The 26,142-nt window shown below is 58.7% G+C and overlaps 1 protein-coding gene across 9 annotated transcripts; it reads right to left on the minus strand.

Moving 5' to 3' along the window:
* Positions 1 to 4: 4 nt before the first annotated feature.
* On the minus strand, positions 5 to 26,070 carry IL17REL (interleukin 17 receptor E like). 9 transcript variants are annotated; one of them, XM_086403389.1, is made up of 17 exons: positions 25,858 to 26,069; positions 22,770 to 22,800; positions 8,091 to 8,240; positions 7,822 to 7,928; positions 7,468 to 7,582; positions 7,178 to 7,222; positions 6,788 to 6,924; positions 6,440 to 6,511; positions 6,304 to 6,358; positions 5,651 to 5,814; positions 5,537 to 5,581; positions 5,213 to 5,270; positions 4,815 to 4,987; positions 4,572 to 4,652; positions 4,331 to 4,388; positions 4,125 to 4,209; positions 5 to 2,946 (listed from the first exon to the last, which is right to left on the minus strand). In XM_086403389.1, the coding sequence occupies exons 1-16, from the start codon at positions 25,957 to 25,959 to the stop codon at positions 4,130 to 4,132; spliced, it is 1,473 nt and encodes a 490-aa protein (XP_086259515.1). In that variant the 5' UTR covers positions 25,960 to 26,069; the 3' UTR covers positions 5 to 2,946; positions 4,125 to 4,129. The 9 variants fall into 9 exon arrangements, 8 of the variants coding, with proteins under 8 accessions (XP_086259515.1, XP_086259514.1, XP_086259518.1 ...); XM_086403388.1 differs by having other exon boundaries at positions 2,152 to 2,946; positions 4,815 to 5,023; XR_015164677.1 differs by lacking the exon at positions 5,213 to 5,270.
* Positions 26,071 to 26,142: the final 72 nt, after the last annotated feature.

Genomic DNA, 26,142 nt, shown 5'->3' on the forward strand with positions numbered 1-26,142 from the left:
GTCGTTTCAACGTAATAAGCAACCATTTTAAAAGAATTAAAATCATCAAAATCTTACTGGAAGCTGTACTCATGAAGGTTCTTCAGGAACAACCGCCCTTCCGGTTCGGACCAGAAGAGGGGGAAGGGGGCACCTGTTGCTGGGGGCTGGCGGCATGGGTGCACACCTGCCTCCAGAGATGCCCTCGAACCGTGGGCACTGCTGTCCCGAGGCCCCGCTGCCAGGACTCAGCGCCCAGCCCTGCTTGCCCAGCTGCCCCCCTTCCTCTGGCGACTCCAGCTGTACACCCAAACCCTGGCCTCGGCTTGACCTCCGGGCGCAGAGAGCGGGCAAAGACAAGCCGCTCCACACTCCTCACTGCAGAACCCAGCTCACAACAGCAGCCCACTCCCTCTACACAAGTTACCATTAGGACGCCCCTCGAACCACCAAGAACATTGAATCCTAACAACTTCGAGGTATCACCCATTTCTTTGGTCATACTGGGGACCACCCTGCTCTAAGTGGCACCCCCCCCACACACACACACACTTCCTGTTTGCTTTCTCGGCCTCCGCCTTCTCACACCGGGCATTCACGTAAGTGACAGTTTCAGCTGTTTGTGAGCTGTCTTCCCCAGGCAGAGGTCAGCTCCAGGTAGGTGACTGATGGCTCTATTTGCCCAGGCTTTAGGGCTGAGAATCCTGACCTGGGGCCACGCAGTTCAGGGCAGAGCAGATGTGGTCCGCGGCCCCAGGGCCGGTGTGTGCTCCTAGTGCTGGGAGAGGGCGGCGCCCAGCGGGTGCTCAGGGACTGCTAGGGGGATGAGGGGATGAACGGGTGAGGCACACGGACCCGGTTTACCTGTGAGCTCTGGGGGGTAGGGGGGGCGCGGGTGGGGAGGGAACCCATCATCCCTTGCTCTGGGGCCTGAGCACATTGGTACTCTCCTGCAGAGGTGTGGCCAGGCTGGGGAGGGGAGGCCCTGCTGAAGGAGCGGCCTCTCACTGGCCACGGCAGTGGGCCATGTGGGCACCCGGGCCATGGGGCTCCAGGTGCGTATGGAAGGCCCAGCTCAGAGCCCTGCGCTGAGTGCCCACCACCACGCGGGGGCAGCATATACTGGACAGCGGGGCAGCTGGGACCCTGGAGCACCCCTCCCCACCCCAGCCCTGTGGCCAGGCAGGTCCTTAGTCCTGGAGAGGACAGCAGTTGTTCCCCTTGTCTGGGCTTCCGGTTCCCCACTGTGGGATCCCAGGGCTGCTGTGAAGTCCTGGGGGAGCCTGCATCTGGTCAGTTCGCAGCACCCACCTCCCCCACCCCCTCCAGGAGGTCAAGGATTCCTTCTGAGGGAGGCCCTGGATCAGGGCTGCAGTCTCTGTGCACAGGCAGGGACCCCGAGATGGGCCAGGCGTGAGAAGCCGGAACTTGTGGCGTGGGGACCTTGGTCCCCACCTCCCTCTGTGCCTTGATGGGGAGGGGGCACTTGGGGCGGACAGGGGTCTCCAGAGTACCGCAGGAGTACTCGCGTGAGCCCAGAGCACAGCCCGCCGGGGGCCAGGCCTGGCCGAAGTGGGGGGACAGGACCCGGGGGCTGGGGGCGAGACAGCCCCTCTCAAATCGCAGGCAGGGGTCTAGCTGCAGTCACTGGACCCCCCCCCCCACCCTGCCTCACGGGGGACACGCGGCCCCGTGGTCCCCCAGTCCCCACGAGTGCTCCCTGGCCCTGCCAACCCCTTCCCTGTCCTCAAGGGAAGCGGCGAGCCAGGCAGACAAGAGTTTCTCAGCAAGGGGGCATGTGGGCTCCACCGACCCCTCTCGTCGGCTCGGGGCAGCAGCTTCCACTAAGGGAGTGATGGCGAGACGTCCAGGGGCCTGTGTCCGGCTAACGAGGCACAGCCCAGGCCGGGCCTGGAGGTAGGTGTGCATGCGCAGACGCAGCCCAAGTAGGCCCAGGGGCGGGGAGGTAGGTGCACATGCGCAGACACAGCCCAACGTAGGCCCAGGGGCGGGGCCGGCCCCGGCGTGCCCGCGTGTGCCCCGCGTTAGATGAAAGTGACGCCAGACAGCAGCCCAGCCTTGTGAGCTGGCAGGAGGGTCCCGTGAGGGCAGGCCCAGCCGGCCGACTGCTGGGCGACCACTGGCCTGGGACACAGAAATGACGCTGGCAGGCCAAGGGCGGCTTGTGGCTCTTGAGCACAGGTGGCGCGTGCTGACCTCAGGGGGTGCGAAATGTCTGAGAATGGCTCATCCTGGCAGCTGGCCCCTGAGGCCAACGGAGTGGCCGTCCCTCACCGCGCTGTCCTGGCTAGGGGCCTGGGGAGTGGAAGGTGGTCCAGCTCTGGGGGCGAGGGTGCAGGGTGGGTGCTCGGGTGGTGGGCGCTCAGGTTCTTAGCAGAGTCTTTGAAGGGTGGGGGCCGGTGAAGGCCTATTCTGGGCCCCAGGGGGCACCCAGGGTGTGGACCCCAGCCCATGTGTGGGTGACCTGGCCCCCCAGACCTGGTCAGTTCCAGGAAGGGTGGGGTCACACCCTGTACTCCAGAGAACCTCGTGCTCAGGGCCAGGGATGCTGGCCCTGACCCCAGGTGGTCCAGAGGGAGCCTGGACCAGACTGAGACAGGCGCGTCAGGGGCTGGACCATCTGGGGAAGGGGCTGCCCATGGAGCCATTCTGTTGGCCCCACTCAGGGTTCAGGAGGGGCTGGAGGTCCTTCGTCTGACCCAAAGTCCCGACATCGTCCAAAGGCCCGAGTAGCTGCAGGCCTTTGGAGACCCGAGAGGTACACAGGCCCCTAGTCTGGGGCCAGATGAGGACCCCCAGTGCATGCCCTGAGGCCTAGCGTTCGTGACAGAGGCCTGGGGTGTCCAGACATGGGCTGGCCCCTTGCTGCATCCCCACAGTCGGACCTGGCACCCGTGTCTTCTTGGTGAGACACTTGGCCTCAGGCTGCTGTCTCCTGGGTGGCAGCTGGGGAGAGAGGAATGGGGGGCTGGCTCAGGCAGCCTTGTGTGGGGGCATAGACACCCCCTCCCCCAACCATCTGGTGGCTCAGAGGGTAAAGAGTCCACCTGCAATGCAGGAGACCTGGGTTCGATCCCTGGGTCAGGAAGATCCCCTGGAGAAGGGAATGACAGCCCACTCCAGTATCCTGGCCTGGAGAATCCCATGGACAGAGGAGCCTGGCATGCGGCAGTCCGTGGGGTCGCAAAGAGTCAGACACGACCGAGCGACTAACGCTTTAACGTTCACTTTTCACATACCCCCAGCCCACCTCTGACTATGAGGTGGAAAGAAGGAGAGGGAGATGAGACCCCACCCTCTCAGGGTCCCTTGCCCAGTCCTGCCAAGCCAGTGCCCGGTCAGCAGGCAAACGTCCATCTTCAGGGGAGTTTACCCTGACCCCAGGAGCAGTATCCTCCCAGGTTCCCCGACTCCAGCTGGGCCCAGGTGCTCTCACCGTTTACAGGACCCTGGGACTCACCCAGCGTGGCACTGGGGCTCCAGTCATGGCCCCAGGCCACCCACCATGCCATCCGACTGGCAAATATTGGAGCCCCGGTCCAGACACAAGGCTCTTAGGGGTGACCATGGCCCCTTCGACCTGCTGGGGTGGGGAGGTGGGGGGGTGTGGTGGTGGGGTAAGGGGAGAAGCGGATGCAGGCCCTGAAGCATTTGCCAGGGGAGGTGGGCGGGACCGGGGCACCCTGGCATTGCTGAGACTCCGCTGCACTCAGAGGCCATTCGAGACCTGCCCAGTTGCCCATCAGTGGACGGGATGGTGACAGCCCTGGATGCCCAGACACCCGTCTTTCTGCATTTCAGCACGGGGAAAGGTTTGCACTTGAAGGGGAGTGTGCTCGCTCCTCACTCCACTGCCCTTGTGTCCTCACTGCCCCGCTACCCCCGGGCCTCAGGCAGCAGTCAGCCCCTGGGCCACACCGAGGCCCCATAGGTTTAGGGCTCCCTCTACATCCTGCCAAGTCTGAGGTCCAGGAGTCTGGGACTCCTGGGTGGGCGACAGGTGGGCCGGGGACTTCGAGTTCCTGGGCAGTTGGAACCAGAGCCCAGGCCAGGGTGGTGAACACTCAGGGAGGAGGACGCAACACCCCTGACCCGGTGCGAGGCCCTGGAGGGGCCTTGCTTACCCAAGTCAAGGCTCAGAAGCCTGGCCTGGCGCTGAGGCGGTGGCCCCTCTGTCCTCCACCTCCTGTGCAGTGTGTCCCCGCCATCCTGACAGTGGGAGATGGGGCTGCTAGGGGCCAGTCTGGGGTCCAGCCCTTGGCCCCTAGCAGCCCCTGAGTGCCTGTCCTCCCAGCCCCCGTACCCGCTGAGGCCTGGCCTGTTCACTCACCACACTGGAGGTTGCAGAGCTGCTGGGGAACGGAGAACTGGACATCGGTCCTCCTGCCCTGTGGGTGGGGGCAGGGCAGAGAGAGCAGGTCAGCACAGCCTACAGCCCACCTTGCATGCCCCCTCATTCCCCAGAAGCACCATCTGGAGAGGCTGTGGGGCTGAAGGGACCCCCAGAGCAGCCCAGGGCCCTGGGCAGCTCCTGGGAGGTGGGCGGAGGCTGGGCAGGCCGGTACACCTACCTGGATGCAGGTGCTGGGTGCACAGGCCTCGTCCCCAGGAATGTCCACAAAGGCCACTGCAGGGTCCTCTGCGGAGTCACCCTGGTGCGGGAGGGGTCGGTCACAGGCCGTGGGGGCGCAGACCAGGCTCCTCCAGGTCACTGTGGTGCTCGCCACCCTCCGCCCTTGTGGGGACTAGCTCTGACTGCAGGAAAGTCGGGGGTCAGCCCCATCCCCAGGTCTCCAGGACGGTGCCCGCCCCACCTGGCTCACAGAGGCCGCAGGGACGGGGGTGGCCTGGAGCAGTCGACGGCAGGCGGGGGGCCACGTCTTCCCCTGGTGACACAGGCGCACCTGGAACCGGGCGGGGCCGGACGAGAAGAAGGCCACCCGGAGGCGGCCGGGAGCGGGTGCGGGCTGGACGGCCATCTTCCAGGCTGTAGGGGGCAGGGGTGAGGCCCAGCACCCACCCACTGCTGACCGTTTTTGCTATGGTCACACTGCAAGGGCCCCTGACCAGCCTCCCGCCTGCCCTCTGGAGGGCCCGCTCCTGAGGGACCGCCCCTGGAGGGCCCCGCCCCTTGTTGGGGTCCCGCCCCTCAGAGGGCCCCGCCCCTTGGAGGCCCCCTTCCCCTCGAGGCCCTGTCCCCTGGAGGGCTCACCTGGGAACCGCGGCTGCTTGAAAGGGCACCTCACTTGGAAACCCAGGCTCGTGGAGAACTGCCGGGAGGCCGAGGGACAGGGTATGTCCCTCAGGCGGGCCTCCACGGCCCTCTGAGATTGGTTACAAACCCCCGCCCCCCACTGTTGGCCCAGGAGGGGTTAGAGGGGCTGCTAGGTGGCTGGACCCTGGGGCTGGGCAAGGCAGAGGGAGACATTTGGCCGTGGGTCCACTGCCCCAATGCCGTGGGTCCCTTGTCTGGCTCCTCAGATCCCTCCGCAAGCCCCGGGAGGGCACGAGGCAGGTTGTGGTCTGGCCCACTCACCTTCAGGCAGAGCTGGGGCTGTGTGTCCACCAGCGGGTACTGCACCTGGGGGGAGCTCACGTCAGGGCCCTGGCCGTCCATCCCCGCCCCCATCCCTGCCTGGGGGACACTCACCCTGCCGCGCGCCGGCCGGCCTGAGTGCTTCAGCTCGAGGCAGTGGGCCCCTGGCCCTGGCTGCCAGCACAGACTCACACGGCCTCTCATGGGGCAGGCGGGTTCCCAGCTCAGCGCCTGGCTCCCCGGGTGGTAGCGGATGGCGTCCCAGAGGCTCTCCGTGTCTGCAGGGACCCTCCCCCAGGGCTGGAGTCAGAGGGACACTGTCCCAGCTGCTGACAGACCACCGGACCCAGCACCTGCTCAGTGACAGGCAGGCTGGGTCCCGGGCAGGTGTCTTCTCCCGTGGCTCTCGGCCTAGGCCCCAGCCAGTTCGCTTGTGTGCCCTGATGAGCACCCCTAATCCTCGGGGAGGATCCCCCGAGGTCTCCCAGGTGGCCAGGCCATGGCGCCCGTGTGTGCTTGTGTCTGGCTGACATGGACGCTTGCATCCACGCAGGGCTTCCACCACCTGGAGGGCTTGCCCAGAACACAGCGCTGACTACCTACTGCCTGAAGCCGTCTCAGGCGCTGAGGCTGGGCCTCCCCGCTACTCTCAGCCCCTCTTGTGTCAGCCCCGCGCGCTGGACCAGGAGCCCCCACCCTTGGGGACCCCTGACTCACCATCTCCCACCCCTCCCTCCTCGCTCTCCCGGGCACCGCAGGGCACTCACCATTTTTGAAAGGGCAGGTCTGGATTCGCACCGCATCAGGGGTTGCCGACCAGACCTGCGGAACGGGCTGGGATCAGCACAGAGTCGGCCCATCCTCTTGTCCACTCTCGGGTGTCAAGCCCGCACCCTTACTGACCTCAAGGCACAGGCACGACAACTCTTGGCTGTAGGGTAGAGAGACCCTCCGGGAGACCCTGTTCCCTATTACCTGCATCGGAGGGAAGGCGCGTGGGCGGGGCGGCAGGGGGAGGACAGAGGGAGGGCGGGGTCTGCTGGGCGGGGCGGGGCTGTGGGCGGGGCGGCAGGGGAGGACAGGGGGCGGGGCTGGAGCTGTGGGCGGGGCGGCAGGGGAGGACAGAGGGAGGGCGGGGGTCTGCTGGGCGGGGCGGGGCTGTGGGCGGGGTGGCAGGGGAGGACAGGGGCGGGGCTGGAGCTGTGGGCGGGGCGGCAGGGGAGGACAGGGGTGGGCGGGGCTGAGGCTCACCCGCACTGGGGCGCCCGCGTCCTCGCAGATGAACCGCTTCAGACAGAGCCGCACATAGTAGTCAGGGCCCCCCGACTCTGGCACCCGCACTAGAATGACCTTGCGGCTGCGGTCCACCCAGTAGGAGAGCTTCTCAGCTGTAGGAGGGCAGGAGGGGTCATGCTGTGGCCAGAGGTCACCAGGCACAGGGCTCCAGCTGTCCTGACAGCCTGCATGTGGTGACTCCTGCCAGACCCAGGCATCTTGGAAGTTGCCTGCCTGAGGACCCATCGTGAGTTCCCACGTGAGGAGGGCAGAAGAGCCCGGTAGGAGGCTTGTGGGTGCCCACCACCACCCAAGGGTCTTCCCAGGGGCAACGGGGCCGGGGTCCCACCTGGGGAGGGACCTCACCGAAGCAGTCAGGCACATTCTTCCCCACGTCCTCCTCTCTGCAGTCTGCGAATGACAAGGGAAGTGTTGGGCCCAGCCCACTCTGCCCCAGGGGCACCCGGGCCTCTGCGGGTGTGGTTTCCAGAAGCCCACCCCTCCAGGGAGACAGCAACCCAGAATTAAGCAAATGCACTTGCTGGGACCTGTCCCTCATGGCCTACCCGCTGCCTGGGTGACTCCTGCCTCAGGGCAGTCACCGCTCCCTCCAGGAGGCTGGAGGGCAGTGCCCACGCCAGCTCCCTGGTCCCTACCTTCCGTGTGGTATTGCTGGCCCAGCTGGACCCCGCAGAAGTGGGGGACAGTCCTCAGGGTGACGTAGAGGGTCTGGGCCACGCCCACCTTGAAGCAGTCAAAGTGCACCTGGAGCTGGGCAGAGACGGGGTGAGCTGTGGACCTGGGTGTCGACCCCCCACCCCCGGCCAGGCCAGCTCCACCTCGCACAGCTGGAACCCAGAGTCTGGGGTAGGGGAGGAGGGGCGCCTCGGCCGTGGGCCAGGATGGGCTGTGGAGCGGGCAGGGCGGCGAGAACTGGCCAGGGGACAGCTGTGCTGCCGGGCACAGGCTTGGGGCTGGACCGGCAGGTCCAGGTCAGACACTGGCCTCACCTGCTGCCCGGCCTGCCGGTGGGAGGCCCTGGGGACCTGCACAGTCTGGCACTGCGTCTCCTGGGTGTCCAGGCTCGTGGAGCAGACCTCCAGGCCCTGCAGGCTGTCTGTGGAGAGAGGGGCCGCGGGCTGTCAGACCATGCTGTCCCCTGTGAAGGCAGTGAGCAGGGTCTCTCTGCCCCACCCCAGCCTGCCGTCAGGTTGTCATGGGAAGAAAAGGAGCCCTGAGCACCCCCGCCATGACCCAGGAGTGACCCCGTCACAGTCACCATGGAGCGTGAGGGAGGCATTGACTCGCAGGAGCAGGGAGCAGCCGTCGGGTGGGGAGCACTTTATGGCGGTGGAGAGCACCAGGGCCCCCAGGACGGACCTGGGCATGGACGCAGGGGGCTGCTGGCAGAAGCTGTTGAAAATATTTCCTGTTGGGGGAGAGGGAGGCTAAGTGCCAGTGTTGCTGGTGCCTGGGCTATTCCCTGCGGGTGGCTGGGTGGGAAGGGGCTCTGGGGCTGCACAGAATTGGAGGTGGGGGATCCTCCCTACTTGCCCCAGTGCCATCAGAGAGCCAAGCCCTGGACGAGTGGTGGGCCCACCTGAGCCATGTGCAGAGCTGTCTGCTGGGCCCAGGAGTGGGGCCCCCGCCTGGCCAGCAAAGGGGCAGAGGAGGGCCCTCCTCCAGGCGTGCCGGCTGGCCCCATGGGTTCCAAAGATGAGCAGCAGCACAGGTCTGCAGGGGGCACCCGGGCCTGAGCCCGAAGTCACTGCCACCTAAAGCCCTGTCCGTGGGCAGGCAGCAGCACTGGCACATATGGCTTGGCCCCAACGGCCTTGGTCAGGGCCCTGGAAGCCGGGGCCAGACCGAGCGCCGTGCAGGGAGCTGGGATCTCGCTTTCAGGCTCCAGGGCTGAGCGGTATTTTCGGTCTTGGCTCTGCCCGATCTTCAGGCAGACGCTTCAAGGTCAATGGGGTTAGTTCCACGGGCTCCACCATGCCCCGGAGAGCCCTGCACCCCGTGGAGCTGGCAGCCCAGGTTCCCTCTGGCACTTAGGGCCTGGCGTTCCAGCCAGGTGACGTGTCAGACGGTGTGTGCTCAGCGGTGCCCAGGCCGCAGGCACACCCCAGGCAGCATGGCAGGAAGACCCGCCCTCAGGCTGACGGTCAAGGGGAAGCAAAGGACAAAGGTGCCAAGGCCCTTCCTGACCCGTTGAATGCACGAGGGTGGGGGAAGGGCAGAGGGCACACCCAAGGCCGTCTCCCCTCGCGGCACGAGGAGCCAGAGTGAGGGGTCCCCATGGCCATGGTGGCTGGGCTCCCAGACCTTGGAGAAGGGGGCCAAGGCGCCACTGCTGAGACCCAGACAGAAGAGCTGGCCCGTCGCTCAGCGGAGCCCCAACCTGACCTGATCAGACGTGACTCAAAGAGGCAGCAGAAACTGTGAGGTCTGAAATGTTCCTGGGAAAGAAACCAGAGCTGTGGACCCTGCTGAGGTCAAGATGGAGGTCAAGGTGGAGTCACGGAGCTCAGCCTGGACAGCAGACGGAGTGTGGTCTCAAGACACTGGGTGTAAGGAAGCGTAGGATGGTGAAGCCCACAGCCGTGCCCGCTGTCCTGAGAGTGTTGCGAGGTGGCAGGGATGGGGTAACGGCATTCAGGGCGCCTGGTGCCTCCCCAAAAGAAGAAGTGGGGCAGATCTGGTCAGAGGCAAGCAGCCGGAAGTGGCCAGAGTTTGCAGGACGAGCACGGGAGGACCGCGATGCAGAGAGCGGGGTGAGTGTTCGGCACAGCGGGATGCCCACATGGACTGAGGAGCTGCAGGAAGAGAAGAAGCCAGAGGGGCTCTGGGGACAGAGTCTTGTCGGCCCGTGGGTCTAGGCTGTCCCTGCTCCCAGCGAGACCACAGAGCCAGGGCCTCGCGGGAACCTGGTGCAGCGGACGCAAGAGTCTTGTTTCCGTAAGAGAAATAATTATCCATGGGTGGAGCACTACTCTGATCTCATCTAACAGATCTTGAAATAAAGACCCCAGGAGGATTAACGTGTTTCCAAGTAAGTTGACTGTATTCCAGAAAAGACTCAAGAATATTTGTGACGATAAAGGTATATATCCAGTGCGCGCGTGTGCTCACACAGGATCCGCCTCTTTGCAATCCTATGGACTCCAGGCAAGAACACTGGAGTGGGGTGCCATTTCCTCCTCCAGGGGATCTTCCTGCCCAAGGGAGTAAACCCATGTCTCTTGTATCTCCTGCATTGGCAGGTGGATCCTTTACCACTGAGCCATCTGTGAATCACAGTCTACCATATAATAAAAAATTACAAGTTATGCAAAACATAACCTGAATGAGGAAAAAAATCAACGAACTAAAACTGACACAGGTGTTAGAATTACTAGACAAGAATATTAAAGCAGTTATTATAACTGTGTTTTACACGCTCAAAAAGTTAATTGTAGACGTGAAAGTTTTTTTTTTTCAAAAAAACTCCAACTTACAGGGATGAAAACTACAATGTCTGAGATGAAAAATACATTAGCTACATTAATAACAGATATAGCCATTGGAAAAAAAAGAGATTGGAGAACTTGACATAGCAATAGAAAACAAGCAAAAGTAGGTGGAGAGGGGTGGTGATGGGGTGATGACGTAATGATGCTGGTGGTGATGGTGATGACGTAATGATGCTGGTGGTGATGGTGATGACGTAATGATGCTGGTGGTGATGGTGATGACGTAATGATGCTGGTGGTGATGGTGATGACGTAAATGATGCTGGTGGTGATGGTGATGACGTAATGATGCTGGTGGTGATGGTGATGACGTAATGATGCTGGTGGTGATGGTGATGACGTAATGATGCTGGTGGTGATGGTGATGATGTAATGATGCTGGTGGTGATGGTGATGATGTAATGATGCTGGTGGTGATGGTGGAGGAGGTGGTGGTGATGATGTAATGATGGTGGTGGAGGTGGTGGTGATGGGTGATGGCATAATGATGGTGGAGGTGGTGGTGAAGGTGAGGAAATAGAACGACAGCGCTTCAGGGAGCTGAAGGACACCTTCAGGTAATCTGATGTGTGTGTAGTTAGAGTCCTGGAAGGAATGAGGGAATGAAGAAACATCTTAAAAAAGAATAGAAAATTTTCAAGCTGGGTGAGAACTATGCACTCACAAATCCAAGATGCCCGATGAAAGATAGGAAACATGAAGAATTACAAGCACACCACAGTCAGTTTGTTCAAAGCCAGAGTAAAGAGAAAACTGTAAAGCCACCAGAGGAAAAGACACGTGAGGCCCCGTGGAACCAAGGCAGGGGAGAGGCAGACTTCTTCTGGGGAGCCATGCGAGTGAGATGATGACAGGAAAGACTCCCCAGGACTGAGAGACGAAACCCACCAGCCTAGCATCCCACCCCGCCCAGGCCCGCATGCCTGACTCTCGGCAAGCATGCTGCGAGTCCAGCGGGGAATGCACGGTGCTTCCAGCAAATGGTGCTCAGCTCTGTGTCCACTGGAAAGCAATGGGCTCTAGACCACAGCTCTCACAGAATGTAAACTTTATCCCAGATGGACCGTCAGACTCAATGCAAAACCTAAACTACCAAACTTTCAAAAAGAAACCTATTTTTAAAAATTTCTATGACCTTCAGTTCAGTCACTCAGTCGTGTCCGACTCTTTGCAACCCCATGAACCACAGCACACCAGGCCTCCCTGTCCATCACCAACTCCCGGTGTTCACTCAGACTCACATCCATCGAGTCAGTGATGCCATCCAGCCATCTCATCCTCTGTCGTCCCCTTCTCCTCCTGCCTTCAATCTTTCCCAGCATCAGGGTCTTTTCAAATGAGTCAGTTCTTTACATCAGGTGGCCAAAGTATTGGAGTTTCAGCTTCAGCATCAGTCCTTTCACTGAACAGCTGGGACTCATCTCCTTTAGGATGGACTGGTTGGATCTCCTTGCAGTCCAAGGGACTCTCAAGAGTCTTCTCCAACACCACAGTTCAAAAGCATCAATTCTTCAGCGCTCAGCCTTCTTCACAGTCCAACTCTCATATCCATACATGACCACTGGAAAAACCATAGCCTTGACTAGACGGACCTTTGTTGGCAAAGTAATGTCTCTGCTTTTGAATATGCCGGCTAGGTTGGTCATAACTTTCCCTCCAAGGAGCAAGTGTCTTTTAATTTCATGGCTGCAATTACCATCCGCAGTGATTTTGGAGCCCAGAAAAATAAAGTCAGCCACTATTTCCACTGTCTCCCCATCTATTTGCCATGAATGGCATCTATGACCTTAGGTAAGGCAAAATTTTCTTAGACACAATACTGAAATTGTGACCCATAAGAGAAAAAATGGGTAAGTTGGATTTCATCAAGCTTTCAAACTTCTGCTCTTTGAAAGACCCCAGTAAAGAGTGAAAAGACAAGTTAGAGATTGGGGGGAAATATTTGCGAATCGTGCACCTGTTAAGGAACGTGTGTTCAGAACCTGTAAGAACTTTCCAAATTCAGCAACAAGGAAACCAGCAACACTTCTGCCTGTCCTCCACGTGGAGGGGACGGGGCTGTAGGATTCCACCACCCTAGACGGTGGAGGTTTAAAAAATAATAAAGCCAGCGAGTAGCTGTTGTTGTTCAGTCACTAATTTGTGTCCAACTCTTTGCAACCCCATGGACTGTGGCACGCCAGGCTTCCCTGTCCTTCACTGTCTTCCTGAGTTTGCTCAAACTCATGTCCATTGAGTCGATGATGCTAGCTAATCATCTCATCCTGTCATCCCCTTCTCCTCCTGCCCTCGGTCTTTCCCAGCATCAGAGTCTTTCCCAGTGAGTCGGCTCTTCATGTCAGGTGGCCAAAGTAAGCGAGTAGTTGGTCTGCCTTTTCCTATCCGTGTGTGCTGGCAGTTCTAAACGGGGGTAAAATCCTCCCCGCTGGTCAGAGCTGGGAATGGTCCCCTGCCCTGCCCTGGCCCCCACCACACACCTGGCCCGCTATTGTCCTGGGGCTGATAAACCCGAGGTGTGGGGTCAGATGGGCGATTCAGAGCTTCCTGGGGGGACAGTTCCCAAGGGCTGCGGCTGGAATTGGAGCAGAGGCTGCCTGCAGGAGGCGGCCAAGCCCCGGTCTGGCTCCAGGGGCTCCTGGTCAAGCCCGGGAGTGGGGGGGGGTTAGTCCGGCAAGGTGGGGGTGGGGGTGAGGAGAGCGGTGTCCCCAGGCCTGGCGTTTCCTTGCTAGAGGCGTGTCCTCCGAGCCTGGAGCTTCAGCCCTCTCTCATCTAGGCTGTCCCTCATGCGTGTGGAAACGTCCTCCTCTGTGCAGAAAACGAGAAGGCAGCATCTTTTGACCTTTTCTGGAGAAATACAAGGACCTATCGCAGCCAACCAAGAAAAGGATCAGAGTCAGAAGGAACAAAGGGTGGAGCCATAGGCGAGCACGGCGACCATGGGTGCCAGGAAGTTGCTTGTATAAAAGTAAGAACAGGCTCTTGTTCCCGCTAAGCTCACAACACAGAAGGTGTAGAGAAGAAAGTGACGTGGCGGGCTCCCCACTGGTGAGCGGTCGGGACGCAGCGCTTGCACTGCCTGGGCATGGGTTCAGTGCTCAGTTTAGGAGCTAAGACCCCACAGGCTGTGCAGAGCAGCCCCACTGTGACTGTGTGGAAGGCACTGTGAACCCCACATTCTTTGTAAAGATTAAGGAGAAGTAAATACATATGACCTCATTTGAAGGTTTAAAGCCACCACAGTAAACCAGAGGCAGAGGCATACTAAGAGAAGGCCTAACAGCTTGGCTGTGTCTTAAAAAGGAGAAATATGAGCTCAGAAGGAAGAAGTGGGTTACAAAGGGAACCGTGAACACAGGAACTGGTAAAACACGGAGGTGAATGTAACTGCCTTGGCAGGGCAGGAGGAGAGAGAAGGGCTCCTGTGCATCTGAAAACCCGTCGGGGGTTTCCTTCTGCATCCTACAGGAGCCCGTGCTGTCTGGACCGGTTCTACTGAGAACAGCTAACAGTGCTGGAGGGAAAAAATACGTGTTAAAAACTCACGTGTAAAATCATACACGTGAAAACATACATGTAAAACACGTGAAACATACCTGTAAACACATACATGCGGGAAACATAGGCGTAGACAACTTACATATATATGTGAAAAAACTTCCCAAAACCCGTGAGAGCTGATAGGAGCACCAGGGTCCTCAGCACAAAGCCCGAGGAAGCAGCGGGGATGCTGAGGCTCGGCCGGACCAGGAGGCCCAGGGCTGATCGGGAGAAGCCTGCCGCCTCCTCCGACCCTGGGCCTGGCGGGAGGGCAGGGATGCGGAGCTTCCTGGAAAGCCTGCAGCCCCGCGGGCCCGGGGCTGCTCCCAGCAGATCCAAGTCCATTTCAGTCCACGACTTAGAAACGGTCCTGAAGTCACAGGTCACTCCTGGCCCCACTCAGAAACAAGGGAACCCGGTCTGCGGGAGATGCCTGAATCCTCGGCCCGGGGACGGCCAAGAGCCATTTCTCAGGGGCACGGAGCAGACTTTTTTTTTTGGCCACACTGCATGGCTTGTGGCATCTTAGGTTCTCTCCCAGGAAGACAGTGTCTCTATTCCCGGCCCCCATCAGGGAAAGACAGAGCCCTGACTGCTGGACGGCCAGGGAACTCCCTGGAGCAGACACGTGAGAGATAAACAGCCTCGCTGGGGAGACAGAGCGCCCAGAGGGAGGGCCGGAAGAGAGACACGCCACAGACGGGTCCAGGAGCCTCCACAGGGCCACCACGGGTTCAGAGCGGTGCCTCGGGCAGTCCTGCTGCTTTCCAACTCAGAGCTGAGCTTTCACCGCACCTTCTGCACAGGACCTCAGCATCTCCTTTCTTCCGCTCGACTCTCAAGAACACCGGGGAGGACACCGTGAAGCTGCGTCCTGCCACTTGCTGTGTTCCCGACACTGTCTGGGTTGCAGCACTCACCGCTGGGCGGGCTGGAAAGAGCGGAAACCTGTCTCTGCATAGACTTGTCTCGGTCTCTCCTGGTGTTCACGGCCCGTCCCTGTCTCCATGGTCAGGGTGCTCGGCTGTGAATACTGTACCATCTCCCCTTCCACTCGTGTTCTCAGCGCTGCAAACAGCCCTGCGTTAAATCTTCAGCCCGTTTCCCATCCGACCCCTCCCGGGGTCTCGTGGTCGGATGCTCCTCCCCTAGGAGGGGCCCTTGGGACAAGAGTCCGTGAGTCCCAGCCTGTTCGTGCCTCATGCCTGAAGGCCAGTGTCCTTTCATGGAAATACATTTGATGTATGGCGCTGTGTGAACTTAAGGAGTACAGGGTGCTGGTTTGGTGCATTTATCTGTTGTCATCATTGCTGTTGTAGCAAAAGCAGCCATATCAAGTCACATAATTATTGTTTCTCTTTTTGTGGTTGGATTAATTAAGATCTGGCCTCTTAGCAAGTTTCGCGATTGTAACACAGAACTGTGTCTACAGTTATCAAATGACGTGCTATGGACTTGCTGTCCATTCTCTTCTGGGGTAAAATGTAGCTCTTTGAAAAATCTGATGTACTTTCCTTTCCATTTTGAATTGCTAAGTTCTTTTTGCTTAGATGCCCAAAGATTTTTCACTTTAACATCCAGCCGTTTTGCTTGAGTGAGTTTTCACGCTGTCCCTCTCTAGTTCATGCCTCGTGTTAGGGCTGTTTGTTGTCCTTGAGCTGCACTTCTGCGCATCTGATCTGCAGCTCAGTTCTCTCCAGGGTCTCACAGGACCCACATTCTGGACTTTTCTTGCCTATCTGCAGCATCTTCTATTATTGACACGTCATTTCATCTCTTTTGATTTTTTTTTCTTTTCAAGCCTTACTTGTATTCTTTTCTAAACATTTTTATTTCTTTACTTATTGTTGGTTGCATGGAGTCCTCGTGACTGTGTGCGGACTTTCCTCTCGGTGTGCTGAGCGGGGCTTCCTGTTTGCTGCGGCGTGTGGGCTGCTCGCTGCTCTGGCTTCTCTGGTGTGGAGCACGGGCTCCAGGGCACGAGGGCTTAGCAGCTGCAGCACGCCGGCTCAGGAGCTGCGCTTCCCGGGATCTAGAGTGCCGGCTCAGGAGCTGCGCTTCCCGCGATCTAGAGTGCCGGCTCAGGAGCTGTGGTGTGTGGGCTGAGTTGCCCTGAGGCACGTGGGATCTTCCCAGACAAGGGGTTGAACCCTGCATTAGATTCTTGCCCACTGCGCCATCACAGAAGTCCCTGGTATTCTCGTTTTAATTGAAATACAGTTGACTTACAATGTTGTGTTAATTTTTGCCGTACAGCAAAGTGATTCAGTTATATATATAGGTACATTATTTTTTAAAAAAGCATTCTTTTTCATTATGGTTTATCACAGAATATTAAGTATAGTTCCCTGTACTAACAGTTCAGTTCAGTCGCTCAGTCATGTCTGATTCTTTGTGACCCCATGGACCGCAGCATGCCAGGCCTCTTTGTCCATCACCAACTCCTGGAGCTTACTCAAACACAATATGACACTTCTTTTTGATTTTTTAAAAAATCCCCTTTTCACTTTCTATTTTTCTCAAGGCATTTAATATTGGGTCTATTCACTACTTCTAACATCGTCTTCATTTCTGCAGCGATTTTTTCTTTATTTTTAAGCCCAAGTGTTGTCACCTCATTTCTGAAATTTCCTAATTTTTGTTCCTTTTGTTCTTTAACATCTTTATCAACTTTCTTGAGTCTTCTAACATTTCATGCAAAGATGGGCTCAATAAAGGACAGAAATGGTATGGACCTAACAGAAGCAGAAGGTATTAAGAAGAAGTGTCAAGAATACACAGAAGAACTGTACAAAAAAGATCTTCATGACCCAGATAACCATGATGGTGTGATCACTCACCTAGAGCCAGACATCCTGGAATGCGAAGTCAAGTGGGCCTTAGGAAGCATCACTATGAACAAAGCTAGTGGAGGTGATGGAGTTCCAGCTGAGCTATTTCAAACCCTAGAAGATGATGCTGTTAAAGTGCCAGCAAAATTGGAAAACTCAGCAGTGATCACAGGACTGGAAAAGGTCAGTTCTCATTCCAATCCCAAAGAAAGGCAATGCCAAAGAATGTTCAGACTACTGCACAATTGCAGTCATCTCACACGCTAGCAAAGTAATGCTTAAAATTTTCCAAGCCAGGTTTCAACAATATGTGAACTGAGAACTTCCCAGTGTTCAAGCTGGATTTAGAAAAGGCAAAGGAATCAGAGATTAAATTGCCAATACCTGTTGGATCATACAAAAAGCAAGAGAATTCCAGAAAAACATCTACTTCTGCTTTACTGACTATGCTAAAGCCTTTGACTGTGTGGATGACAACAATCTGTGGAAAATTCTTCAAGAGATGGGAATACCAGACCACCTCACCTGCCTCCTTTGAAACCTGTGTGCAGGTCAAGAAGCAACGGTTAGAACCGGACATGGAGCAACGGACTGGTTCCAAACTGGAAAAGGAGCACGTCAAGGCTGTATATTATTGCCCTGCTTATTTAACTTCTATGCAGAGTACATCATGGGAAATGCAGGGCTGGAGGAAGCACAAGCTGGAATCAAGATTGCTGGGAAAAATAACAACCTCAGATATGCAGATGACACCATCCTTATGACAGAAATCGAAGAACTAAAGAGCCTCTTGATGAAAGTGAACGTGAGAAAGCTGGCTTAAAAGTCGACATTCAAAACCCGAAGGGGTCACGGCATCTGGTCCCATCACTTCATGGCAAACAGATGGGGAAACAATGGAAACAGTGACAGACTTTATTCTCCTGGGGTCCCATATCACTGCAGATGGAGACTGCAGCCATGAAATTAAAAGACGCTTGCTCCTTGGAAGGAAAGCTCTGATTAACCTAGACAGCATATTAAAAAGCAGAGACTAATTTGTCAACAAAGGTCTGTCTAGTCAAAGCTAGGGTTTTTCCGGTAGTCACGTATGGATGTGAGAGTTGGACCAAAAAGAAGACTGAGCCCTGAAGAACTGATGCTTTTGAACTGTGGTGTTGGAGAAGACTCTTGAGAGTCCCTTGGACAGCAAGGAGATCCAACCAGTCCATCCTAGAGGAAATCAGTCCTGAATATTCACTGGAAGGACTGATGCTGAGGCTGAAGCTCCAATACTTTGGCCACTTGATGTGAAGAGCTGACTCATCTGAAAAGACCCTGATGCTGGGAAAGATTGAAGGCAGGAGGAGAAGGGGACGACAGAGGATGAGATGGTTGGATGGCGTCATGGACTCGATGGACATGAGTTTGAGTGAGGTCCGGGAGTCGGTGATGGACAGGGAGGCCTGGCGTGCTGCAGTCCATGGGGTGGCAGAGTCTGAATGGGACTGAGCTACTGAACTGAACTGGCTATTTTAAACCACTTTGAAATGAAAAGCTACAGTTGTGCGTTTTCGGGGTGTTCTGGCACACTGCCTTTGCCTGTCGGGACCTTATTCTGCCCCTCATTCTCTTTTTATTATCATAGCTCGCCGGGGGCTTGTGCCCACGGCCCGCCTTGGCCACTGTTACGAGAATGGAGATTTCTGAGCTTTCCGCCACAGGCTGGGCTCTGCTGTCCCCGCTGCACACAGCGCCCTCTGCTGTTGCTTTGGGTGGACGTGCTTTGTGGTCCGGTTTCCTGCCTCTAGGTAGTGATCACACCATCGTGATTATCTGGGACGTGAAGATCTTTTTTGTACAGTTCTTCTGTGTATTCTTGCCACCTCTTATTAATATCTTCTGCTTCTGTTAGGTCCATACCATTTCTGCCCTTTATCGAGCCCATCTTTGCATGAAATGTTCCCTTGCTATCTCTAATTTTTTGAAGAGATCTCTAGTCTTTCCCATTCTGTTGTTTTCCTCTATTTCTTTGCATTGATCGCTGAGGAAGGCTTTCTTATCTCTTCTTGCTATTCTTTGGAACTCTGCATTCAAATGGGTATATCTTTCCTTTTCTCCTTTGCTTTTCGCTTCTCTTCTTTTCACAGCTATTTGTAAGGCCTCCCCAGACAGCCATTTTGCTTTTTTGCATTTCTTTTCCATGGGGATGGTCTTGATCCCTGTCTCCTGTACAATGTCAGGAACCTCAGTCCATAGTTCATCAGGCACTCTATCTATAAGATCTAATCCCTTAAATCTATTTCTCAATTCCACTGTATAATCATAAGGGATTTGATTTAGGTCATACCTGAATGGTCTAGTGGTTTTCCCTACTTTCTTCAATTTCAGTCTGAATTTGGCAATAAGGAGTTCATGATCTGAGCCACAGTCAGCTCCTGGTCTTGTTTTTGTTGACTGTATAGAGCTTCTCCATCTTTGGCTGCAAAGAATGTAATCAATCTGATTTCGGTGTTGACCATCTGGTGATGTCCATGTGTAGAGTCTTCTCTTGTGTTGTTGGAAGAGGGTGTTTGCTATGACCAGTGCATTTTCCTGGCAAAACTCTATCAGTCTAGTCAAGGCTATGGTTTTTCCTGTGGTCGTGTATGGATGTGAGAGTTGGACTGTGAAGAAGGCTGAGCGCCGAAGAATTGATGCTTTTGAACTGTGGTGTTGGAGAAGACTCTTGAGAGTCCCTTGGACTGCAAGGAGATCCAACCAGTCCATTCTGAAGGAGATCAGCCCTGGGATTTCTTTGGAAGGAATGATGCTAAAGCTGAAACTCCAGTACTTTGGCCACCTCATGCGAAGAGTTGACTCATTGGAAAAGACTCTGATGCTGGGAGGGATTGGGGGCAGGAGGAGAAGGGGACGACAGAGGATGAGATGCTGGATGGCATCGCTGACTCAGTGGATGTCCGTCTGAGTGAACTCTGAGAGTTGGTGATGGACAGGGAGGCCTGGCGTGCTGCGATTCATGGGGTCGCAGTCGGACTCGACTGAGCGACTGGACTGAACTGAACTTCCTAGCTCTTTCTTCGCCTCGGCCTCGTCCATCTGCAGTTGCTCTTGCCGCTGCTGTCCTCGAGCCTCTTGGAGCTTCTCTGTGCAGGGCCGCCTCCCAGGGGGTCCCTGAGCAGGAGCTGGGTGCTCACCAGTGGCGCTCACTGCCTGCTGGGTTCAGGCTTCCCTCTGCCTTCTGTTGCTCTTCCCACCTGGGGCCCTGGGGCCCGTCTCTGGGGTCTGGAGCGTGGATCCCGCTTCTGTTTCATGTCCTCCTTGCTCCTGCATCTGGATTCAGGGCCACCTCAACGACACTGCCATCTCCCAGGACAATTTAGGAAAGAAATGAAGCAGAAGGGCCACCCCACCAGAAGTCAGCATCTAGCTTAAATCTATTCATCCATGGGCTCACTGAGCAGGTCCATAGGATGGGGTGTGTAGGGAGGGGCCCCCAGGACTCAGGGCGGCCTCACTCAAGAGTTGAGGCCATTGGGGAACCGCCCGAACAGCGTGGAAATCTGAAGACGGGCGGGGTGGGGATAGAGACGTCGGCACTCGGTGTGGCCACTGCGGGATTTCCAGGCAGAGAAGAGCACAGCTGGGCTCTTGCCTCACAGCACACGGAAACAAGAGCTAGATGAATCAAAGACCTGAGTCTGAGAAACAAACTTTAATATAGAAACACAGGAAGTACAGGGAGGAAGTCTCTATGACCAGAACGGGGAAGACTTCTTAAAAGATCCCCTCCGATTCACGAAATCCTGAAAGGGGAGGCGTGTGAATACTATTGCGTCGAAACCGAAGCGTGTGACTCTCAGCCCGAGGCTGAGGAGGAGGAACAGTGGGAAGAGCTGTCTGTGACGCAGGGTGACTGTCGTCACCCCGGAGGAGCCCACGCAGGTCTCAGTGTTGTTAGAGACTCACAAATGGAGATGGGAGTGTGTGGGGGTCCCTCTACAGCCTCACAAAGTACCCCCAATACCTGCCAGAACCCACAGAGGTTGTCGAGCCAGAGAACTGCCCCGCAGAGGACCGAGCACGTGGGCCAGGCCGGAGCGTCACCCAGACACAAGCTGTGCCCCTGCCTGGTGACCCCACCCCCAGAAGCCCTTCTGGGGGGTGACAAAGCCGGGAATCCATGGCGAGCCCCCTCTGCCCCCCCATCTGAAGAGGAGGCCGGGTGGAGTCCTGCATTTTCACGGCTCCCACTGGGGTACGACGGAAGGGAGGGGGAAGGAGAGAGACCGTGAAGGCCCCCAGGTCCCCTAGAAGCCGAAGGCCCATCCCCGCACCCCCACCACCCCCAGGACCTGCCCGGCCAAGTTCCCCATCACCCCAGCATGCCTGGGCCCTCCAGAAATCTGGCCCTTGCACACAGCTGGTCCGCGGGGGCAACACCATGGATGTGGGGTCAGTGAGTGAGAAGGAGGCCTGAGTAATTTGGGGGTCCAGAGGCAGCTGCCCACGACGGAATGTAGAAAACATTAACACAGCACAGAGGGGAGGAGGGAGAGGGAGGGAAGGCGGACCCGGAAGGCAGCGCGTGGGGGGAGAAAGCGCCGTGGCGGATGGAGGGAAGGCCCACCGAGGGACACGGCGGCAGGGACACGCGGCCCAGCCCGGCGGCCACAGCGCAGCGGGCTCAGAGGAGACGGGGTGCGGGGAGTCAGGGAGCCAGACCTCATCGCGGGGCAAGTAAGTACAGTGAAGACGCGCAAGTCAGGAGACGCAGCTGGCTTGGAATGCTCACAGGAAAGCCACGGAGAAAGACAGAAACGGAGGAAGCAGCCGATGCACGCAGAGGTGGCGTCATCAGGGAAGAGGCCCGCGCTCAGGCGGGAGTGGAAACGCTCCCCGAGGTTATGGAACAACCGCTCCGAGGTTACGGAAGCCCACAGGGGCTCACAGGGATCCAGGAAAGGGCCCGGCCCAGGCGGGAGAGAAGCCTGCAGGCCCCTCGGCTGTAACCCTGGCGGAGGCGCCTCGGGCTCCTTACTCGCGGGGAGGGTCCAAGCACAGGCTGTGACCCGATGCCGTTCCAAGCTCAGCTCCACGGCCACTGACTGCGGTCAGACACGCCAGAGACGGGGACTACCCGGTGGGGGCGGGGGGGGGGGGCACGCGGCGCCCTGTCTCATCATCTCACACCTTCACCTTGGGGGTCCTTGAGAAGTAACCCCTCTCGAGGTGAAGAAACATTGCATTAAAGTTTAGCCATTCCTTTGGTTTTTCCTATTAAAGTCAAATTAAATAAAATACTGATTTTAAATGGAATAAAGTAATTTCACTTTTATAAAATCTTTGTCATCTGTTTATCCAGGAACAGTTTATTTGCCTACAAAGATGTCTGGAACTACGTGTTCCTAACATGCTGCTGCTGCTGCTGCTAAGTCGCTCCAGTCGTGCCCGACTCTGCGACCCCCGACGGCAGCCCACCAGGCTCCCCCGTCCCTGGGATTCTCCAGGCAAGAACGCTGGAGTGGGCTGCCATTTCCTTCTCCATAAACAGTATTTATTTCTCTAGGAGGGCTTTGGAGCTAGACTTATTATTCTCTGTTCCTGCATGCATGTGTGCTCAGTCGCTTCAGTCACATCAGACTCTGCGACCCTATTGACTGAAGCCCACCAGGCTCCTCTGTCCATAGGATTCTCCAGGCAAGAATATTGGAGTGGGTTGCCATGCCCTCCTCCACTGCATCCCTTATGCCCCTTTTAAAATAAAATATAAAGTGTCTGCAAAGACAATGAAGCTGTTTTTAAAATAGGATATTGTATTAGGGTAGGCAAAAATGGGGCATGTGATGAGAAAGTGGAAGTTTCCGTGGACTGCTGGTGAGGTGGAGACACGTGGCCACTTCGCAAAGCAACAAATTCCAATCGCACAGGAACCCGCGACTCCCGCATCCAGCAAGCCTGCAGCTGGGCGTGGAGGGGGGCTGTGCCCTCCCGCCCCAGGCGGCGGCAGGGATGGGAGGGCACTCTGCCCAGTGAGGCGGGAGAGGGTGTCAGCGGAGACCGGAAGGGCCGCGCATCCTCCTCCTGAGATGTACTCACCACGGCTCACGAGGCTCTTGCAGGCGAAGCCCTGCGGACAGAACATCGAGAGGGAGTGAGGTCGGCGGGCCGCCTCGTGCCACCCCCGGAGCCGCACCCTGGCGACCTGCGCCCCTGGGCCTTCAGGCCCACCCCGACACACGTGGCACTCCAGGCACCGCAGGACCGCCCGGAGCTGGCGGCGTGGGGCCGGGCACGGGGAGACAGCAGGCAGCAAGGACCCGGCTCACGCCAGGCAGGGACGCCTCGGGCCAGGGTGGGAGATGAAGGGGCTCGGGAGGGCGGGGGCCCCCTCACGGGCAGGGTGCTCCACCAGGTGGGGGCTCTTTGCTGGCATGGGTGGGGGTGGGGGTCTGCTCCTCTTCCCTGGGCCTGGGGGGCAGGCACTCTTGGGGGTCCATCTCCAGCGCTTCACCCCTTCCTAAATAGTCTTCATTTTGGAGTAATCTTAGGTTTATAGAAAAGCTGCGAGCATGGCCTCGAGCTTCTCCCAGTGACCCCGGGATGTTAATATCTGGGTAACCGGGTCACTCTTGGCTGAGCCCCAGACTCGGGGTCCCCTCTCCCCCCCCAGGCACCTTGTCTGCCCCAGCCTTTTAACCATCACCCCTCGTCCACTCGGTCTTCTGATCACGATACCCCCCTGAGACGATAAGGCCTTCGGCCTTCAGCCCCCAGCCCCACGAACCCCCCTGAGGTGACCCCGGGGGCCTGCCAATGGTCCTCGGGCTGAGGAAGGTGACCAGGGGCGGCAGGGGGGCTTGGCTGGGCAAAGGTCTGCACCCGCCTGGGTGCCCCGCCCAGAACCTGACCAAGCAGATGGGCAGAGGGTGAGACGGCCAGTCCAGCGGGCCCAGGGGCCAGCGGGCGGCACAGGGCAGGGCCAGCAAGGCAGAGGGGCAGCGGGCCTGGGCCACAGCCTCTCCTGGCTACCTCATTCCTTGCACAGCCCCGAGGCCTGGAACCAGCCGGCATTCTGCATCCTGTGGCCTGAGTCCACCCCCTCCCAAGCTGGTGGGGGCTCCAGGGAGTGGAGAGGTTGACTCCCACCTGTGTGCTCGCCCTGGGGCACGGCCGCCTGAGGACCACAGAGCCGCTGCCCCCGGTTACTGGTGGGGGTGGGTGCGGTCTGGTGCTTGGACCTTGGGTGCCCAGAACCCCTCTCCCTGCCCAGGGACCAGCAGGGGCAAAGGTCAAGGTCAGAGAGCGCGGTGGAAGGTGGCGTCCGGAGGAGCTGGGGTGGTGGACGCGGGAAGGGCCAGTCTGCGCCCTTTGTTGGGGGGCGGGGACAGAGAAGCGGCTGCCCCGCCTTGCCCCCCACCCTTGGGGGTTTCCGCTGTTGGGCTTCTTGGGGCTTCCCAGGTGGGTCGGCAAGGGCGGGGTCTGTAGGGAGGGGGCCCAGCGGGCCTGGTCCTCACCCTGCTGCCCCATCAGGTGGGGAGGACAAGGTCCTAGGTGCTTCGGGAGGGGCCCTGACCGCCCCCACCCCCAGGCACCCTGTGCTCAGCTGTTCCTGTCCCCGCCCTGTCTGAAGGCTGTCAAGGCCCAGAGTGCTGCGGGGGTCTCTGTGCAGGTGGGGAGGTCTCCAGAGGCGCCCGAAGCAGCCCCCCACCCTGGGCTTCCTGACTCCTCCCCTGGGCCCCCCCAGGCCCTCCCCCAGCCCCTCTTCCAGCGGCCCCTCCCCTGGGCCCCTGCCCCAGACCCCCTCTCCCGGCCCCTCCCCAGGCCTTTCAGGCTCTGTCCCTGCTCTCCCCACCCCGCACCCCCCTCCCTTGATCCCGCTGCTGCTCCATCTGGGTGCCAAGGCGGTGGCCGGGCCGCGCCCTCTCCGTGGGGGGAGGGCCGTGGCGGGTGGGGGCCTACCCCCGCCTCTCCCCACCACACAGCCCCTCCCCCACCATCCGGGCCCATCCCACTGAGGGGGGGCCCCTCACACCCCTGCGGCCTCACCCTGACTCCACCCCCACACCCCGCTGTCCCAACACCAGTTCTCCATAGTCCGGTGAGCTTCTAAAACCCCATATTTCAAAATTCCTGTATTTCACAGAGTTTCCTCCCTGAAAACTTGCCCCCTGAGCCCAGAGAACGCCTGGGGCCTGGGCCCAGGTGCTACAGCCGCGTCTTAAGATTCATCCTGGCTTCTTCCTTCTCTGAGGTCTGGGACCCAGTCCCGCAGCTCCACCTCACAGTGCCCCCGAAGCAGCCCACCCTTTCACCACCCACACGGGGCAGGTCCAGGCCGCACCCCTACTTCAGCCCAGCTGTCCCCTCTGCACCCACCAGTCCCACCAGGAGCCAGGAGGACCCACCATGGGTCCCTGCACCAGGACCTGAGCCCTGCTTCTGAGGCTCTGCCTGACCCCTGGCCCCCTGAGCCTGCCCTGTCCCTCCCCGGCCCTCTGCTGGACACGCTCCATGCCCTGGGGAGCATGCCTTGCGCACTGACTGTGTGCCCCAGTGTCCCCCGAGCTCTCTCGCCAGCTGCCACTGCTCCCCGAGCCTGCTTGCCCTGCGTCTCCCCTGGTCCCCGCTGACCCCCACCGGGCAGAGGGCCCATGCCTGGGGCTCCCCAGCCCGTCGCAGCGGCTAGCCTCCCCAGTCTTGAGCTGGGGGACCTCCAAGGACACGTGCTGCTGGCTAGGGCGCCGCAGGGACAGTGAACGTCCCGGACACCACGTTCCGAGCCACATCCTCGCCCCGCGGCGCCTGCCCGCCCAGAACGAGCTCGGTGCCACAGCATTTCCTTAGCTGGGCGTCCACACAAGCCCGGACACCGCCCCAGCCCGCACCCCGGATGATGAACCGGCCCTGTGAACACAGGAGGGGCCTCGGGCTGCCCCCACACGACTCCCCGGGAAAGGACACTCATGGGGCCTGGTGCCCCACGTGCTCCCGGCAAGCACTTCCCCGACTGGCGCCACGGGCTGAGCCACCACCTTGGGGAGCCGCGGGCCTCTGACCACCCACTGCCCTGGGCCCCGAGCCCCTTGCTGGTCACTCTAAGTCACGTGTGTAGGTGGGCCAGGCCAGCGGCCAGCCGGGCGGAGGCAGGGTGGCTCACAGGAGAGTCCAGGAAGGGCAGGCTCACCTGGGGACAGGAAAGGCCGCATTCCGTGACCCTGGGGATGGCCAGGCTCTGGTAGGCGCCCCAGGTCAGGCAGAGCAAGGCGACGGCGTGCCCGGCCAGCATCTGGCCGCAGGAAAGTACCCGCCGAGTGAGGGCGCGAGGGGCGGCCCGTGGCGACTGTGCCTCGCCTTCCCGGCTTGTGGCTCAGCTGGAGTGAGCTCGCTCCTGGGGCAGACACTCCCCCTCCCAGTGGGCTGGCCACAGCCACAGCCCACAGCTTCCGCCTGCGGGCTTTGGCCCCTGGCC

Source organism: Bos grunniens, chromosome 5 (genome assembly GCF_055505025.1).
Source record: "Bos grunniens cultivar Pamir isolate PY7600 chromosome 5, Bosgru_T2T1.0, whole genome shotgun sequence".
Taxonomy (NCBI): Eukaryota; Metazoa; Chordata; class Mammalia; order Artiodactyla; family Bovidae; genus Bos; species Bos grunniens.

What these genes read in the sequence shown, in the direction of transcription:
- IL17REL (XM_086403388.1), bottom strand. Translation starts at nt 25,959, where the DNA reads ATGCTGGCCGGGCACGCCGTCGCCTTGCTCTGCCTGACCTGGGGCGCC. An exon ending in ACCGGCAGGCCGGGCAGCAG is followed by an intron (nt 7,583 to 7,821) that starts GTGAGGCCAGTG and finishes GTCTCTGCCCAG; the next exon opens with CTCCAGGTGCACTTTGACTG. An exon ending in GAATGTGCCTGACTGCTTCG is followed by an intron (nt 6,925 to 7,177) that starts GTGAGGTCCCTC and finishes GCCCTCCTACAG; the next exon opens with CTGAGAAGCTCTCCTACTGG.